The sequence below is a fragment of the Cyanistes caeruleus genome, chromosome Z (assembly GCF_971803275.1).
Source record: "Cyanistes caeruleus chromosome Z, bCyaCae1.hap1.1, whole genome shotgun sequence".
NCBI classification, from domain to species: Eukaryota; Metazoa; Chordata; class Aves; order Passeriformes; family Paridae; genus Cyanistes; species Cyanistes caeruleus.
This window is the reverse complement of record NC_141732.1, coordinates 73,569,811-73,589,647: the sequence shown is the minus strand read 5'-3', so window position 1 is coordinate 73,589,647 and position 19,837 is coordinate 73,569,811. Positions and strand designations below refer to the sequence as shown.

Genomic DNA, 19,837 nt, shown 5'->3' with positions numbered 1-19,837 from the left:
GCCCATTCACCGGCGCCTTCTTCCGCCTCTGCCTCCCGCCCCCTCCCAGTGACCACGTGAGCAGCGCGCGCAGAGGGAAAGCCCGCCCCTTCCTTTGGCCTTCACGTGACCGGGACCCCACCCCGCACTCGGCGCGCGGGGCGGGGAAGGGGTGGGCCGGCGGAGCCTGTGAGGGAGCCTGTGAGGGAGCCTGTGAGGGAGCCTGTGAGGGAGCCTGTGAGGGAGCCTGTGAGGGAGCCTGTGAGGGAGCCTGTGAGGGAGCCTGTGAGGGAGCCTGTGAGGGAGCCTGTGAGGGAGCCTGTGAGGGAGCCTGTGAGGGAGCCTGTGAGGGAGCCTGTGAGGGAGCCTGTGAGGGAGCCTGTGAGGGAGCCTGTGAGGGAGCCTGTGAGGGAGCCTGTGAGGGAGCCTGTGAGGGAGCCTGTGAGGGAGCCTGTGAGGGAGCCTGTGAGGGAGCCTGTGAGGGAGCCTGTGAGGGAGCCTGTGAGGGAGCCTGTGAGGGAGCCTGTGAGGGAGCCTGTGAGGGAGGTTCCCCGTCAGGTTCCCCGTCCCCAGGACCGTGTGAGGGTTCTCCCCAGGGGCCCCGGTAAAGGACACATACAAGTACCCCTGGAGGGGTCGCGGGAGTTACCAGACGAGTGGTCTCGAGGAACGCCACGAGAGACCCCATGAGAGCCCATGCGAGGATTCCTGTGAGGAGCCCTGTCAGAGACCGCGTGAGGGACCCCCTGAGTGCTACCATGACCGGGCCCCTTGAAGGACCCCCATGGCTTAGGAACAGGGCATTTTGGAACCAGTTCTGCACTTACAGTAATGTAATCGTCTCCTCTTACAAGGCTGGACACAGGGAGGCACCCTGTTGACAAGGGGAAAACTCTTGGATTTCAAGGAAGAATAGCTGCACTACAGGAGGAGAAACTCAAATAAAGCATGGTGGGGGGTTCTCCCTGGGAGAACAGGGAGGGGTTGGCACAGTAGAAATGTATTAGAGAACTTGGTGCAGCTTCTGGCAGCCTAAACCCAGTGATGACAGGACAGATGGCAAGAAAGGATAGTCAATACAACTTGACTCCCTGAGATGAGGAGTTTTGAGTTGTGGGTCAGGAGGAGAAGGAAAAAAAAAAACAAAAAACAAAACCATTTCTTTCATTTAGTCTTTTTACTGCTGTGCATTTTTTCCATTGTGTACAGCACCTCTGGTTGCCCAAAATGCAGTGGTCCTTACCCTTTGGGTGTCATTGCAAGGCATGTTAAATCTAGGCTTAGTTAGCCTGTGTGGAAGTTGGTCCCTGCTTGGTGCTGAGCAGGCAGGGCTGGTGATAGTCAGAGTGTTCAGCTCCTGGTGCCACTAGTGATGGTGTCCCATGGTCCTTGACCTTTGCTGTGGTCTGATATCCTGTACTGTTGTTTGCTCATCCCCTATCCCTTGAACCCATATTCTCCATGTAAGCAGAAAGGGCATAAAATCTGATTTTACCCTAAACAGTATCTGAAAATTAACTGCTGTTTTTCATGCTTCTGCCTTTTCTCTGTAGAGCAGATAGATTTAGCCAGTCTGCATCCTTGACAGCTACTGCATAGGTGGACAGGAACTACAACAGATCCTGCTGCTGCTGAGGAGCTGCAAGATCTCCCTGTTCCCATTTTTTCTTGGTAAGATAGAGGCTTCTTTGAACAAAATTGAAATTCAGACCAAACAGTGCACAGGTATTGTTGATTTTTCTTGATGCAGCTGTTGATATTTTATTTTATTACTATTGCAGGGGGACAGTTAATTACATCTGTAAACAAAGTTTCACAAGCTTTGTGACAAACGTCTGCAGCTCCATAATCTGTGTGGATTTAATCAGTATTATTAGTATTCTTCCATCATGGCTTGGCAATCCTTTGATAATCAAGATGGAAATTTGATGTGCAGCATGAAACAACAAAGGCTGAGAGCTCTTGAGATGCTGTTGTCAGATGGTATAGTGCCAGCTGGAATGTGTCTCTGAAAATTGCACAGAATCCATCCCGAGAGTGTCACACTGTATTAGGAGCGGTGACAGTGACGACATAGACTCTCAGCTTAGTGGCAAAGAGAGAGCACATTTTATTCTTGCAGATCTTCTTTTATAGACAGTTCCAAGAAGGTCTGAAAAGGTAAAACTCTCATTGGTCATCGAACTAACACATCACCATCATTGGACAGTTAGGAGCGACACCCCTTGACTATTTCTTGCAAGAAAACAAGGAGACAGCCAACACCTGTAAAGGTTGTTTTCCTTCTCTAAGGCCTGTTTGAAATCCCCCTGATGATTTCCCAGGCCAGAGTGAGAAAGTTGTGTACTTGACTTTCCCAGAGGCTCAAGATAGTGCCTGAAGCCTAAATATCTCGTATTGACCACTGTCAGTTCCTACACAAGAGCATTTTGAATGGGAGAAAATTAAGCAAGCATACCAGGACCAAAGTGTTGTAGACTGTTTCTGCTGTACATGGAGTAAACATAAATGAAAAAATGGCATATTACATGGCAAAGCTTCCAGATGAGACGTAAAGGAATAAAATGGTGGAGGCTTAGGAACAAAGACCCTCACTCCAAATATTACCCCTGATTAGGGGGTATTTCTTCACTGAAAGGTAGTGAAACATTTGAATGGACTGCTCAGGGAGATGGTAGAAGTGTTCTTTCAAATGACCGGATGTGATACTTAGTGCTCTGTTCTAATTGTCAAGTTGCTGATCAATCACAGAATGGACTCACTCTCAGGTGTCTTTTCCAGCCTAAATGATCCTGTGATTCAGTACATCAGACTTGGAGAGAAGACCCTGCATTGAACACAGCAAAGGTTTTACCAGGCCTGGCAGGCAAATTCTACCTACTGCTTTTTCAGGATTCTTATTTGTTGTTACAAAGATTTGCAACCTCTTTGGTTTTCCAGCCAGTAAAAAAAACAATCTGGTGCAGGTGCAAATCCAGATAGGCTATTTCAGCTTACTGCAGGATGGCTTTTCTCAGTCGCTTTCTTCAGATTTCTGAAATAGACTGCAGTTAATATACCACAGGCAGGACACCACTGTTCTGGTGCTTTGGCATTCTCCTTGCCTTTAACATTTGTGAGGGGAAAACTGCTTGTGTTAAGAATATCACCCTGTTCCTAGTTCAGGAGTCTGTTCTACTTCTGTGTTGCAGTAAAACTGTATCTTCTTAATTAGCTCAAGGTGGTACTATCTTCCCTGTTCTTAATGCTCTATCCCACTTTTCACACTACCAACCCTTCCCCCCATCAGGCTCATTGGACAATTGATCTAACTGAGCTGAAGTTCAGAGCAGTTTTTTGCTATTTATTCTGAAGTTTTTATTTTCTTTGTGCCCTGTTTTTTCTTTTTTACATCACTTGATCTAATAAAATATTGCTCTTCACTGCAAACTGGTCTCACAGCCCTGACCCTGATGACACCTCTTCAACAGCACTACATTTTCTAAAATACATTGCACTAGCTTCAGAGAGTCAACATAATCCAGGTACACAAGCTCTGCAAGGGTAAGGCTCAATATAAAGACACCTATCTTAACTTTCAGCTTTGAGTTGAGTTTGCAGAGAATTTGTGTAGAAGCCCAGAAGATAATGGGGCTAGTCTCAAATACTGATAGCCATGTGGCTGTGGAGCCAGCCAAGGATTGTTGGTAGTAACAGCCAAGGATTGTTAGTAATAGCACACTGGGAGAGTGAACAGAATGTGGCTGGAGAAGGGGCCACATGGAAGTAGAGCAGCACATTCTGGGACACACATCCTTGTCTTGGCTCCTGGAGATAAGTGCAACACAACACAGCACAAGTGTAGGAATGAGGTCAAGAATCAGGCATGGGCTGTAGGAGGATATGGAGACCACCAAATACCCTGAAGCCTCCAATCCATTTCCACAGTAACTAAATTACACAGAAAGGGAGACATTTACCTCCAGTAAATTTCCAGCAGGGAAACTCATCTATAAAAAGGTACCCCCACAAAGCCCAGGACCCTGTGTGTGTACCCCAGCACCCTGCACACCCCATCAGCTGCATCAATGATGGAGCCAGGACTGGTGATCTCTCTCTCTCTCTCTTTGTCCCTTCCCTTCTTCTCCTCTTTAATACGTGTCTCTTTCTCTCTTCCCTTTGACCTCCCTCCTTTATCCTAAACCCACTGCCATGTGCTTATAGGACATCAGAGATTAACATGGCAGTTTCTATGCAGAGTGTATAATTTACTAATAGAACTCTGTAAAATTTTGTGGGCCCTCTTGCTGTTTCTCTTGTCCACAAGCATCTGTGAATCTTAGGTGCTCCCTTCTCCTGAAGGGTGGGATGCCACAATATGGAATTCTTCCTAGGTATAATGGAACAACTGAAAATTTTGGTGGCAAAGAGGAGTTCTCTCAAGAGAACTGTTACAAGGATTTGATAAAAAGAGAGGTTATCTTTGGGCATACCTGGGGTTGGTGCTGCATTTAGATGTGGGGTTAAAGTTGTGAGGATACTGCCAAGAAATGGGACCTGATGTGTTAGATTGTGTTGCTATGCCTGCACAACCAGAGCTTCCACGACAATTGTACTTGAAAGGGTTGCCATTTACATTATGGAAGCAAGCCCTTCTGCTAGAGATACTGTTCCCAATGGTGAAGGCAGGAAGGATAATTATGTCATTGTGTCCAGACTTCATAAAGCCCAGGCCATTAAATTCCTAACATCCATGGGCTACGTTAGTCTATCAGGTCTCAGCATTATCCTTGGAATTTGTGTTGGGCTGCTTGATCATTCTTTAGAGTGAGTGGGTGCCTGGAGATGTCCCTCGTCTCCAGGTGATCCCTGCAGACCTTATTTCAAGTTTTCTCACCTTGTAGTTTGACTGTGTGAAAAAGGTGATGCATTTCATGTGACCAGAATCTGAAACTGTTCTGCACAACCACTTTAACCCTACTATTATTTTCCATTCTTTCAACCTTTTTCAGAAAATATTTTACCTGTATTTATTTCCAGATTGAGACAGTTACACATATCTGAACTTGATACTGATCCTGCAGAGCCTTGCTTAAACACCTATTTCAGAAGGATGCTGGCAGGGGTCAACTTGTGTAGAGCACGCTCTTTTAACGGTGAGTGCTGAGTTTGTTGTCATATTCCCTGATTCGATTCTTTGATGTGCCTACCCACAGTTACCTCTACCAGACAAACTGTTTCTAAGAATTAAACAGGCTGTTGTTAAACAGAATTGTTTTCCATACAACACCATTGTTTGGCATTAGCTGTGTATTTAGCCTTGAATTATCTATTTAGTCCTCTATCAATTTTCCATTATTTTGTCTGTGACATCAGAGAAAGTAGTCTGCAGATGCCTGGTTGTTTTGTCCCCCACTCTAACAATGTAATGCTTCCTGCATCTTAAAATTCCCTAAGATTAAATTATCTCCAAGAAGCCAGAAGTTTCCTTGGCCAGCTCTTAAAGAACTTGGTGAGGCAGAGTTGCAGTAGATAATCACTGAAGGTCTTTTAAACATCCTTGCACACATCCTTATTGCACACTGCCTCTTGCAGCACTTACAGACCATCTGCCTTTATCAGCTGGATTTCAACAAGCCTAGTGGAATCACAACCTTCCCATATTCCAGATAATATAAAGATTCCTGTAATGAATGGTAACAAGCTAGTACTGTTGTTAAGTGGAAGTTGGATTTGCACCATTTGCTGTTTTCTCCCAAACTTCATTTTAGGATAAATTACTAGTATTTTTATTCTGTGATACATTTTAGGAAAATGTTTTGAATAACGTGTCCAAGGATATTTGCCAACTCTGGTTAAATGTCCGCCATCTGTTTTCAGTTTTAAAAGGGCTGTTTGTAGATGCAGCATCTGGCAATGGCAAGAACAAAGCAGTGAGCTTGGGAACCCCAGGGAACTGCAGGCTGGTGAGCCTCCACCCAGCCCTGCAAAGATGATAGTACTGAAAAGTCTGAAACATTGAGGACAAGAAGGTGACTGGAATCCATACATCCCCAGTATGGACAGGACTGAGCAAGTCATGTCAGGCTAACCTGGCCACCTTCTGTGATGAAATGACTGCCTTGATAAATGAAGGGAGAGGAGAGGGATGTTTATCAGTTTGGCCATAGCTTTCAGTGGTGTTTTCTAAAAGAATCTCATAGACAAACTGAAGGACTACAGACTGGATTTACAGACATTGAGTCGGACTGAGAACTACAGAGCTTCTGGGTTCAAGGGTTTGAGACCACTGGCAGAAAGTCCAGCTTGAGTCTAGCTGCTGGTGTTGTGACCTAGGTCCCAGACCAGGACCAACATGCATTCAAGCTCCAGATGTTTCCCGTCTCTTTAAGCAACAAGTTGAGCAGCCCAAAGCACAGGACTAAAAGCTTTCCACAAAGCCTAATAAATTCCAAGTGTAACAGCAACGGCCTACAAAATAACAGCAACAATAGGGTTTTTTAGACAAAGCCTATTTATACTGATAAAAAGCTGAAGGTGGCTTTCTGCAATTAACAGGAAAATGCTCCTATAAATACAAATGGCAAGTCATCATGACTCCTAGAATTTATTTCCTACATGAAGTGGTGTAATCAGGTGGCAAGATCATAAATTATTCTAACTTAATAGTGGTCTGCTGGTATCCTCCCTGGCCAGCTGCAGTATGGTGTCCAGCAATCCTCAGCAGCAAGACACAGGCTGCCACCATAGCACATGAAGCAGTCAATCTTGTTGTCTTAGTACTGACCAACTTTTCCTCACCCTTTTGGCTCCAAGATCTTTCTTGGGGCTCAGATACATGGGGAAATTAGCCAAAATTTCTCCCTGGGTGAAAACTAGCCTAGAACACTGCAATTATATGGGGTGGAGTTTTACAGCAACAGTGTCAGTCTGTCTCCCCAAAGACAACCTTCAGTCACATTTGTCTAGAATCTGTAAAATTTCTGTTGTAGCTGAGTCTGTGCTTCACATTCAGCATGCATCAGGCATTGCAGTCAGTTTGTAGAGATAAGAAACTCCCAGGACAGGAAAACTTTTGACAACACAAGGGAAGAAAACCCACAGGCACTGATTACAGAGGTTATAATTCTTTCTGCTGACACTTCAGCATCCCTGGAACATGACCCTCACTCTGTTTATGTCTTGTGTTTATGGCACAAATAGTTCAAGCAATGTCTAGCTGACCTTTTGATTGCAGCTCTGCACTTGAGGTCTGTAGCTTCTCTCTCACCTCTTCCAGCTCATGGTACACGTCATTGAAGAGGAAAGAGTTAGACCCTCTGTGCATGGCAGTATTTTGGAGCAGCTGACCTATAGCTCCCAAAGCCATGTTGGCCACATGGTCCCTTGAGCCTTGTAGGGGGCTGAAGCGCTCTTGATATTTGTTCTTCCAGAGGCTTGAGAGGGACTGAGGAAGGTGGGAGACTAAGCACAGAGATTCTTGTTTTCTAATACACTATGAATTTTCTCACTTTTAATCTCTCAAAAATGGGTCACCTCTTGCCTCAAAAACATTTCAAGCAATGTCCTGGCATCTCTTTATTTATTAATTCATTTACTGGAAAGCATCTTGTATTTGAAAGAGTATCCTGATCTTCCATTCACAAGCAGGATGAGTACAGCTATGGCTAGGAAGAACAAACAGAACAGTGTGAAACCGTTCTGAATCCTGTCCTGGTTTGGCTTCCTCCTTGAACAACAGCGGTGCCACCAGCTGGCAAGAGCTGAGGCCTCAGGTCACAGAGATCAGAAACAAAATACACCCAAGAAGGGAAGTGATGACAGCCAAGGAAACCTGCAGCAGCTGGGCTGGAACTGGAGGCAGGCAGCAGATTGAGTGTTGAAAGGGGTAATGTCGACTGCCACATGTTTGTACCGTACAGTGAAGGCATAGCTGATAACACCATAGACCAGCTGCAGGCTCCAGGCCAAGGCATGCAGTGGATCTCATTTTGGTTCCACAAACAGGAATGATGATGGCCACGCATACACATGCCAAGCATGGCCAATGAGAAAGCACCGAGGGAACCCAGACTGTTTGGCAGAAGGAGTGAAGACTCTGGTCATAAAACAGTTAAAAATCTCTTCTTCCAAAAATGGTGAGCTGTCTTACATAAGGGAACAAATTGATTCATCTGCACTGTGAATGGGAAAGCAAGGGGACCTGCAAGACAGGTGATGGGACAAAATAGATGAATGCTAAAATTAGTTGCTTGTGGACAATTTAAGACTTTTTATTGCTGAGATTTAAGCTGGACATGCATGTAAGAGGAGCTCAATGAATACCAGCAGCTTTGGAATTTGTGAGCTCATTTTTGGTCCTTAAGTCAGCTGGCAAGCCCCGCACCATTTGAATGCTGTATTCAATGGAATATCTGAGGCAAGTGGGGAGTTAGTGACCCTGGTTGCCAGAGCCCTCTCTAACCTGTCATTTTCTTTATGTCTCCAGGGCCAGGGGCTTTGGTTCTCCTTTGCATCTCTTAGTTTGGTTGGAAGGCCCAGTGGAATGACAGTGTTAGCTTCCCTATGTCTTTTTAAATTCTGCTCTTCCAACATTCATAAGCATCAGTAATGCCTACTACGGGAAGCAGAGATAGTCTCCCACCTAGCTTAAAAACCTTTACTTACAAAGCTTCAATTTGTCCATGGTCATGGAATCTCAGGCCTCTCAGGATGAGGCCAAGGGTGAAGACAACAAAGCCGAAGCTGATTTTAGGCACAGGATTTTAACTTCCAGCAAAAAACTTAGACCTCTTAAGCATTCCTCTTCTGAAAAAGTAACTTTCCCTCTTATAGGCAGTGAAACAGGACAGCTGTGTGAAAGCCTCAGTCTCCTATGCAGTGCAGATATGTCGAAGTGCTACAGCTGGAGTTTTGGGATGCAAGATCTCCCTAAAACCTGTAGTCCTATACCAGATTGTCCAGGTACATTTACCTGTGCTGTTCAACCCTTCTAAGAGGTAGGTCCTTAGAAAAAAATAGTGGTTGAAAGGAAACTTGCCTCAGAGCAAATGAGTTATCAGAACAGTTTGTTTTCATTGAATCAGTTACATCTACAAAAAGGCTGGACTGTTACAGTAAGAAACCCAAGCCCATTTGCCTTTAAACTGCCCTGGATTTACTTGCAAAGGGATATTAACAAATAAGGGAAAAAATCAGCCAAGCCAACACACTATACAAATACATTTTATTTAGAGATACCCATAGTAAGATTCACAAATACTTTTTGTTCACCAATTTTCAGATCACACGACTTCAAGTAGTGGAAAAAAACAAACTGCAGTTAATTACAATTATCTATGTAACAGTAGTAAAAGTTTCATTTGCCAGACTACAGCATGGTTAACGATACTCAGATGAAAATGTACAGGTCTAGGTATTTAAAAAGTGCATGGGGCATTGCCACATACACTAACATGCTTCTTCAAAGAGCAGTATCTTTCTGGCATGTGAACACAGTAACCCGGTTAATGCAAGAGGGAAAATAGGCTCACAATTTGATTTGGAAATGTATCTACTAAAAATTTTCCTCCAAACAGCAAATTATTTGTGACTGACACATGGAAACCAATCTATAACAATCACTGTTACATTGTCCATGTAGTCAAGCAACACACACATGACCTAAAATTTAAAATTATCAGTTCCAGTTTATGCCTTCAGAGCTTTTACACAGTCTTCTTCACAAGAATCCAGAATACTTAATTGCAATTAACAAGCTGGTGGAAGAGCTGTAATCTGAGCTCCACACTCTCGCACTCACAACAAGTTCTTCCACAAGAGAAATCTCAAATTAAAAAAAAACTTATTCCACCTGTAAGGACATCAACTGGCTCATGTATTGCTTGGTTTATTTTTAAATTCCCATGTTAAGGGAGGGAAAGGTAGGAAGCTGTGCTGGTCTTGAAGAATATCTGCGTTGGTTTAAAGTTATATTTAAAACACATGGAACCGGGACTCTTTATCTCCAGGGTCTCTCTCAAACCAAGGAAATTCATTAGGTTCCGCTACTCAATGCAGTCCCCATTTTGTTTTTAAATAGGGATAGTGCTGAATAGTGCTTGGGAAAGACCAGCAAGGACTGTTGTGTGATAGCATGTAAGAGCAAGAAACAGATTAAATCAGTCTTCAGATAATCTTCTTCCATTGCAAACCAAAGAGCAACCGAGACTGACTTTTCGTTATAGTTGAGAGGCACATTTTGCATTGATGGACAGAAAATCTTGATTTATGTTGCAACTTTCTGTGGCTTAAAATACCACATAACTTCCTGTTAAAGCAATTTTAAAAAAGAAACAAAAACAACCCTCAATTACTGTTTTCATACTTAAAATTCATAAGCTGCTCCCTCACCTATTCCACTCAGAGATACCTTTCTACTTGTGTATGTGCAGCTGCTTTCCTCATTGTTTGTCTAAGAGATCCTTGTTTCTGTGCACCTTGAGAGTAGAAAAATATTTCTGATGCCTCAGGATGGGCCCTTGTACTATGTTCAGGAGCTGAGAAAGTATGGTTTTGTACATTTGCAGTGAACCACAAAATAAAAACAAGAAAAAGAAAAGCCACTGAATTGCAATAACCAGCAGTATGGAAATCAACTCCATGGAATAGGAGTGACTTTGGAGCAAACCTTTTTGGACTGAAAGGGATATGGCAGTCCAAGATAGCTAGAGCTGAGTAAAAAGAATAAGAACACTGTGAGCAAGGTCCCAGTTCAGCAGACCACTGCCTAAGCGAGTGTAGAAGTTTCAAAGTCTGGTAGGGCTCTAACAGTTACCCCTAGGCTTTGCAGAACTTGGTACCTGAACTAGTACACCATGAGAGAACAGGGAACTTGCTCAAGTCCCAAGCAGCAGTGTGACAAGATGAGAGGCTGGGACAAGAGACTGAGACTAGAGACAGCATTTTGAACAAGAGGGACAAAGCCCACCTGAAGTTACTTACCCAGTTCTTTCTGTAACAGCCCCACTATCACACCTGCAAAGAGAGAAGCCCAAAGAAACCAGCTGAAGCTGTAAATCACAGCTGGCCTCTTATATCCCTGCACTGTCAGCAGCCAGCCAAGTGGAGGACAATGCAGACAAGGCCCTTTCACTCCACCATCCCTGCACAAAGCATGTGGAGGGGGCTGGTGGCAGCTGTGAAACACATTAGTCATAGTCACTCATGGAAACAATGACAAGTGCACTGTTAACCTTGAATGCTGAGGAGAAGACTGAGTGACCACTGGGGAAACTGGTTTTTCCACATGCCATCTTCACATCTCCTCTGAAGAGGGATGACCACCAGTTTTGAAAGCTCTGGGAGCAATTAACTTGCAGTGATCTAAGGCATGATGGCACAAACCCTCAAGGCCTACCCTTCAAGCATTCCATTGCCAGCTCGCCTCTGAACCTAGCCAGCCTTTGTCATTCTTGCTGGCCAAAGTACTTTAGAATAACTTTGCTCTTTTGAGCACAGGGTTATTGTTTTGCTCATATCCCTACTCTTTTGTAATTCCACCCCAAAAAAATAAATCTCTGGAGGAAACCTTTACATGGGATCAAGCCAGCAACTCATCCTCCTGATATTGCCCTGAATGAAATCTTTAATCAAGACTTAGAGTAGCAGTCAAAGATGCCAGTTCTCTGGCTAAACCACTACACATCAATTTGACAAACACTGGGTGAAAGCATAGGGCACCTGCTGATTTCCACTGAAAAATATGACTGCAAGAGGATTTCAGCTTCTGCAGACTGTGCAGGAGTGGAGTCTCCACTTGCAAGACAGGCATCCAGCCATGCAGTTTATGGTAGAAGCACAGAGTGATCTTGCCACATTGGGCTACAGGTTTTCTTTTTATTATGACTTGATAATTTTCAGAGTAGGCCGACAACTTTGAACTGATTGTTACAGGTGAACTAGGAAGAAATGGGAGAAGAGGAAGATACCAAAGATAGAAAACAAAGTTAAATTCATTTGTTCTACTTGGAAAAGTGACCGTCATAAAAACAGCACCTGACTGAATTTAAATTAAAGAACTCTGAAACTGACATGAAGCAAAAAGAGCTCAACAGTATGTGTACACTGTGGTATAGAGAGAACAGATAGCACAGAAAACACACAGACCTTAGAGTTCCATGACCATGTATTAATGTCAATACACTGATGACTAATCATGCTGATTCTACAAAGGTAGCCTCATGGATCAACAGAGTGCAGTACTGTAATTCAGTTAATTATGCATAGGCATGTCCATGGAAGACCACAGCAAGTGAAGATATAGTATAGAAGATAAAGAAGTTCCTGTTTCTATGCTCTTATGAGACGTAATGTATCAATTGTACTGTCTGCATAAGATTCAGAAACTCAACCCAAATTCCAGATGTCAGTTTGAGGTTTGTAAACAAATGTATCTTTAGAAAACTAAGCCAAATGTATGCCTTTGTGTTGAAAAAAACAAAAACAAAAATCCTTTTCAGAGGGGAGAAACAATTTGAAAGGTAACAGAACACTGAGCTCCATGAGCAGACAGGCTAGTTTCACATACTATCTGCAGTTTCCCACTGTTCCATTTGTAAGCTGCATCAATGACTTGGAACAGGTTAAAAAATGTGCACTGTAATATTTCAAGAGAACTGTTACTACTTTGCTTGACAGCTTCTATGATAGTTCAGGATTCAGCGCTGTTTCTGATACAGGTCATGACAGAAACAAGCTGAGAAAGCCTCTGTTAGATGGGTGGAATTGGAGGAGTTGTTAACAAACATCAGACCCTGGATTCAGAACAAAAGCCATCAAGTATCAGCAAGTCCCAATTATTTTTTTTTCCTCAAAGCTTTGGATCTTATTAAAAATATTTGTGAAAAAAACCAAAACATTTAAACCAGTTCACTGTAGGAAATCCTACCTTCAGGCAACAAATTATGATCACTGCACATTTTAAAACACCTTGTGCATTTTGTGCATCTTATGCACCACAGGCAGTAGGGAAGATCCAGCATTTATCTACACATGAACATACAAGCAAGCACTGACAGGTGTTACTGGCAAGACTGATACCAAGACCAACCAGCACATTGATTTGTCTACACCACATCCTAAGACAAATGGAACAAGTCACAAGTAACAGTACAAACCTGTTGCAATTTTAACACATATATCTTAGAAAAAGATAATGCATGTACTCAACCCTAGGACAGTGACAAATTTGAGATAACTATAAAGATCAAGGTACCAGAAGAGGAAGGCACATTAACCTCTGGTTGGTCCATTTCAGTACTATTTGGATGAGTCATAGTGATTTATACCCTGAGACTGTGGGAGGCCTTGAATATGAAAAGAGACCAGGTGAATGGGCAAATAAAAAGTACAAGTTTAATGAGATTGTAAGATTCAGCACCTGAATTTTCCCTTTTAGTACGGGAATCTAGAAAAGCAGTTCCTAAGAAAATGCTGTATTGACTCCTAAATTTTTTGTCCTGAAGGCAAAAAAATCAATTCAAGAGAATCTTGGACTAAAGACATTGCATTATGTTGCAAGGGGTTTTATACACCCTCTCAGTTTTAGTACAGCAACCACTATTTGTATACAATCAAGTGTTAGTAGTTATTTGGGTATAGAAACAGTCAGACAGCCCACATTATCCCACCTCTGCCAACCCCAGCACTCCATTTTAAATCTTTCTGCACTTTTTTAGACTACACTGCTCCCAGCAGGATACTAGTGGGAAAGGCTGTTAGGAAATGAAGGATTTCTTTCTGCAAGAGCATTCTTTTAATTAGCCAAGTACCACATGGTTTTCTTGAAAAAAACCAACATCACAAGGAAGAAGATCCTGCCTAATTTTATCCTTGAAAAAAACCACAAAGAATCAGAAAATGTCAGGGATATATATTTGATCTCTCAAAGATGTTTCTGATTAAGCATTTACATATCCCCTCTACTTTTTTAATTCTTCAGGAGTTCCAAGAGCCATACCAAACACTGCTTACTTTTTACTGTTTCTCTGGTGTTACTTAACCATCCTCACTACGCAAAGTACTCATGTACAGCGGCAAAGGAGAGCACCTCACACAAGACGTGGATGTGTTCTTTTTTCCACTCTCCCTTGTCCTGGGGTGTCTGCTTCAGAATTTCAAGTAAGTTACTGAGGGCACTGTAACACTCAGAAATGGTTTTAAGTTGAGGTCATACCATGGGCTCACTGTGGGGTGGCCAGCAGGGCACACAGGGAATTTCACTTAACTTTAAACTAAAACATTTGTGCCTGGTAGGTCAGGTGTCCCTGGCTCAGCATAGGCTGGCTGGAGGATCAGCTCCACCTGCATGACACACAGCTCTGCAATGGAGTTCCTTAGGAATAAGCTGTACCCCAGTCCAGTAATTCAGTCATAGCAGCAATTGCAAAAGTAACTAAGTAAGAAGCTATCAGACACCTTGGAAAAGTGCATTTATTGAAAATAAGGGTAACAGACCACTAAAAACAGACCTTCCACCTGGCTGCTGTAAGATGCTGCTGCTTTCCCACATGCACTAACTGACAGCCCACCTATCCTTGGTTTCTTGCAAACAAAGCAAACAATAACCTCTGGAGGGTCTAGGAAGCCTGCTTTGTTTCACACCTGCATCAGATGAGGCACAGCAGTTCAAAAGGCCTGTAATGCCTCTCAGCTGAGTGGTACAAATTAAGACAACAAAGCACCACTTGACATAGCTGGATCATAAATTTAATCTGTTAACTTTGCAGCTGCAAGCTATAAGACAAAGCAAGTGCTCAGGTAAAGGAACAGGATGAAATTCTGGAAGGAAATGATCCCCAAGTATCTTAATCCTTTAGATAAAAAAGCTGCCGAAGACCTAAAATGGAGGCAGCAAATATAAACCCCTTAATGCTATTAAAAATTTCCTCTCATGAAGACAATCACAAGAGTCACCCACAATATGACTAATTTTTGTGAACAGGCTAAGTCCAGCAAGATCACTGGGCACTCTTGCAATGATCTAAAAAATGGATCTGTGAGGAGAATTAACAACTTGGACTAGGAGCATAAACCTACTATCAACTATTCTTTGGTAATTTCTTCGTCTCAAACTAACACCAGCAGCACTGATGAGGGAATCAAACAAATGGACTTGCTTCTTTACTGCAATCCCAGAAAGCACCAGAGGAGAGCACTAGTAATTCTCCCTACAAGACATGACTGTACAAGGGAGAAACCTGGAGGAATTACAGGAATAAGGTGTTTAGTGAAGAGGATGAGCACAACACTTATTTACTGTGCTCAAGCCAATACTACAAAGTAGCTTCTGATTCCTCAGGAATGTCCCATGATGTAACATCCATCTGTTACTGAGGAGTTGCTACCCTGTATTTACAAGCTAGGTATTACCAAACCCATAACTGAGTCACTAGTTTGATTACCTGTCATGAATACTGAAAATGTAATATTCAAAAATACCCAAATTAACATGGTAGTTTACTGAAGAGAGCTGAGCAGTAGAATTAACTGCTTCCTAAACTCACTGGTAGCACGGAAGATCCCATACAACTGAGAAGTCAGTAGCAGCCAGTCTGAAGGCATGTTATGCTGTAAATTCTCTCCTTCAAGCAAGATAAACCAGGGTATGCTCCCCACCCATACAGACTGCTACAGTGTAATTGTATCAGTCAAACATGCATAAGGGCAACTACCCAGTTCAACAGTCTGAGCCAGCCTTTAACTTCTACCCAGCTAAAAGAAAGCAAATTGGACTTGAGCACTGGTTGACAGAATACCAGCAAGCCTGTTCCTGCTCAGCAGAGGTCACTTCTGCAAGGTAAATACTGCTACAGAAAAGACTGGTATGATTTGGGCTGGAAGAGGTAACCTCAAACATTCTAGCAGGAAAGACCAAGGGACGGAAATCTTGAAAGAAACAGTAGAAAAGATGATCTGAATATATATATGTCACTGGGCCTCAGCAGTGCACAGCAAGCTGTTCAAGAAGCTACTGAAGCGCAGTCACCAGACTGAGCTCACTCCATTGTAGGGGGTGTATCTGGCTTTTGAACAGTGAGGCACCCAACTTGCTTCTCTAAAGAACCTGGAGGTTCCCTGCTCTGTAGCCATTCTTGCACTTGGATTCTACACACTCAATTCTAACCATGATCCTGAATTGCAGTAGATATCTAACCCAACAGAGCAATGAAATCAAAGTCAAGAAAAATTCAGTTTTTCTCCTGTTACTTATCTTTGGACAACTGGCATATCATCATCACCTTTCTGTGCCTCAGTTTCTAATAGTGACATAACAAAAGTTATGTATGACCAACTACAGAAATATTCTGAAACTTAATATCTATATCACTATAAGTATTTAGAACCACTGAAACAAGCTAAAAATTAAGTTATCTCTGGCACAAATTGTTTGTGTGCTTGCAGCACTATCTGGTTTGGTTCCTAGTTTTTTTTTGTGGGAGTTTTCATACAGCAACAAAGATGGCTGCCTTACCATGTGAAGTTATTTTTGCAAGAAAGCATCCTGAAAGCAGAATACACAAAAGCATGTGAGACTTGGGGAATTTTACATCATTGTCCAGATTCATCTGAGAATTGTGCAGAGCCTTCTATGAATCAAAAAAAAAGGAGGAAAAGGGCACTCACATTACCAGGCTTTAGGAGCACATATTGAGGTACTTGAGGAGACCACAGTCAGCAAGGAGGGATAACTTCCAGTGGTGCCCCTTCAGTAACCCAGAGACTGCAGAAAAATCAGCCTCTATGTCTGAAGGCCATATACATACTCTTTTTTCCTCCTATCATGGCATAAAATATGCTTCAATTTATAGATCAACATCAGGGCTAGAATTCCCAGACCAGGAGTCTACCTTTGGCACTGCTGACACTAAATGCCCAGCTATTACCTGTTGCTTCAGCAGAACTGGAGTCTACTCAAGTAGACTTAAGTGTCTAGCTTCTTTAAAAAAACAAAGCAAAAAACTTCAAACCAAACCCAATGAAAAACAAAAACAAAAAACAAACCGAAGCAGAACATGTTCCTTGTGACAGAATGATTTTACACAGTAGCTGTAATAGCCCCTAAAATAACCAAAGCAGCTACCCCTTGGTATATAATTTTACATTTTCAGAGAAAAGCCTGTCTAGCCATACACACAGTACCTTGAACTGATGCAGTTTAAGCAACCAGGCCACACTGGTAAATATTATGAAACACTGGAAGATGATCTGCTTGTGAAGCACCTGTGTTAATGCTCAGTGCTAATTATACTTCTGGTGCATACCTGGGAGAGAGCTCTTCTCTTGCCAGGATTTCCACCCCAATGAGAGGGACTTGTACTCCTTGTAGGATTTCCATCCAGGTCTCCATACCAGCTGGAACCTTAGCCTGACTCTGACTGCTTGGTGTTACTGATGAAGATACCGTGTATGAAGATGAGAGAGAATGCAAAGACACATGCAGATTAGCTCTGGGCTGTGGGCAGGAACTGCGGTAGTAGCTGTGATCTCCCACAGAGATGGGAGAACAGAGCATATCCCAGCCTTGTCTTTCCTCTCAGTTCCAATCAACTTTCAATTTGGCACCAAAGCTGTGAGGTACAGGCACACTTTGCTCCACCAGTGTCAGGGGAAAGGCATTAATTCCAGCAGAGGACAGAGGCATCACTGACAAGCTGAGAGGTTAGTGCCTGCCAAAAGGAGGAACACCACTGAGTCTTACATTTTAGCTGAGTATTGGATAAAACCATCACCCTGGGAGACACACACTTCACAGCTGGACCTGAAGGGCTTTGGACCTGTTCTCCCCTCCCAGTCCCAGGTGAAGTTGGAGGGAGTCGCAGAACTCAGAAGGCAGCAGAGGATTCTGGAAAAGCCTGAGCTTCTCCTACAGCATATACTAGCACAAAATGAGGGAACACCAAGATACCTTCCTTCACAGAAAGCTTCTCACTTGCATTATTAATGTCTGAGATGCACTCCTTAAACTTGGTGAAAAAAAATAGTTTATTTATTCCACTGGCTTATTTAAGTAGATGGCCAACCAGAACAGCAAAAAGGGGAAAAACTCTCACAACCTGGGAAAAAAAAGGTCCGAGGTTTTAGGTAGTTTATGGAGAGTTTATAAGCAACCCTATCAGCATACTTAGAAACCATATTGCATCTGGAACGCAGACAGATTAAGTTCATTTTGAATAACTAGCCCCCGTTTCCTCTCAGCATCTCTGCAACCCTCAATGTAATGTCACCCTGCGATAGCCACGCAGCAGAACAGCCTATACAAACTCCAGCTGTGCAAGCGGATACCTGGGACAGGCAGTGAAGAAACAGATCAATTTTTGCTCCTAGCACTGCTGAAAACTACCATTCCAACACAAATGCACTTTTAAAAACTCCCACACTTTGGATTTGATTGGCAATACCCCTAGGGAATCCATCCCTGGGCTTCACTGAGTACAGCTTAAAATTACCATATCCTTCTATGTATAAACAGTGTCATTAGACTTGTACTTTTAAAAAATACGATCAACCCAGGCCAGGGCCAGGCTCTGAAGATAAAGTAGTAGCTTATCTCTTATAAATATTTTTAATAATTTTTAATTACAAGTAGTCCTCACTCCAGGTAATGTAACTGACACAAAGTACCTGCACACATGCAGCCCCAAGACTTTCACAGAAAGCTCAGGAGCAACCACTCTAAAAGAAAGAAATCCTACCTCACAGCAAAGTAGAGGAGGGGACACATGGCCAAGACAGCCTAAATGGGGGGAAGAGTCATTTGGAGTAAATGCAATAAAAAAGGACTTCAAAACTCCTCCATATAAAGGATCAAGGAGGCTAAAGCAAAAAACTAGTTCAAAAAGATGTACAAAATTGTTGGAGACCAACAGAAAACTCTGCCAAAAAATAACTTTTGTTTAAATCAGGAGTCAATGGCATCACACAATTTTGGTGTTAAAAAAAGGAAAACAAAAGTGGAAATCTGTTTAAAGATCAGCATCAGAATGAAGAGTTATCATTAGCTCCAGAGACCAGCATAATTCCCATGAAGTCCTGATGGAAGAGGGCCTCCTGCCACAAAGAGTTTTGTTCCAGACGAGTCGTAGCAGTGGGTGTAAACAGCATTTGGGAAGTAATTTATGTCAGAAAAATAATTCCTCCAGGTTTCATCATGGTTCTGTTAAAGGAAAATTTAGATTGTTACTGTTGACAAACAAACCCCAAACCCTGTTTCACAAAAGCCAAAGGTAGCTTCCAGAGCCTAAAAAGGGGTATTTTCTCTTGAATCCTGAAGCTTCATAAAGGTCAACTAAAAGATATCTGAGTTGTCCTAAAGCTTTTTCTGAGAACATTTAGGTCAAGCATTGGAACAGGGAGGTGAGGGGATATTGCACTAATACAAAAAGGCAATGGAGCTAAGTTAAACAGAGCCATTAACTGCTTTATGATAACATACAGGAAACCAAACTCAAGTGCCTGCCACGGCATTACCTCAGGAAGCCACAGTTTATAAAACTGCACACAATTAAATTAAAAGTCTCTTGCTTCAAATGCCACATTAGATTACCATAGCTTTAAAGAAAGACAATTTATTTTTTGTTTGAGGTTCTGAGAACTAGAAGTTAGATTACATTTGAAAAGATATAAAATCTAGTTCATTTATGAATCAGTGCATAAGACAGTAATCACTACACCTTACACTCAAGCAAATAACCTTCAGTACCCTTTCATAAAGTTTTTGTAGAAAGCAATTCTTACTTCATTATTAGTTTTTGGTTACATGAATACTGTTTGACTGAGACACATTTCACACAACAGATCCAAAAAGAATTTGCTCAAGCTCTAGGCTGCTTCTGTATAA

The 19,837-nt window shown here is 42.6% G+C and overlaps 1 protein-coding gene and 2 long non-coding RNA genes across 12 annotated transcripts in view; 1 reads left to right on the top strand and 2 right to left on the bottom strand.

Moving 5' to 3' along the window:
- Positions 1–4: 4 nt before the first annotated feature.
- Positions 5–13,368, top strand: LOC111941149 (uncharacterized). The gene is made up of 5 exons (XR_015281120.1): positions 5–204; positions 1,533–1,650; positions 4,999–5,114; positions 8,794–8,957; positions 11,893–13,368. It is a non-coding gene; the product is annotated as an uncharacterized LOC111941149 (long non-coding RNA).
- LOC147648581 (uncharacterized) lies at positions 2,070–2,805 on the bottom strand. Its single transcript, XR_015281121.1, has 2 exons — positions 2,742–2,805; positions 2,070–2,131 (listed from the first exon to the last, which is right to left on the bottom strand). It is a non-coding gene; the product is annotated as an uncharacterized LOC147648581 (long non-coding RNA).
- Positions 9,168–19,837, bottom strand: part of DCAF12 (DDB1 and CUL4 associated factor 12) — a 32,528-nt gene continuing 21,858 nt past the window's right edge. For 4 of the 10 annotated variants that reach the window (XM_086869534.1, XM_086869535.1, XM_086869536.1 and 1 more), the window contains exon 9: positions 9,168–19,153. In XM_086869534.1, coding sequence (XP_086725660.1) covers positions 18,995–19,153 — 159 coding nt within the window. In that variant the 3' untranslated portion in view covers positions 9,168–18,994. The remainder of the gene's footprint in view (positions 19,154–19,837) is intronic. The other 6 variants (XR_015281115.1, XR_015281119.1, XR_015281116.1 and 3 more) reach the window with 5 other exon arrangements.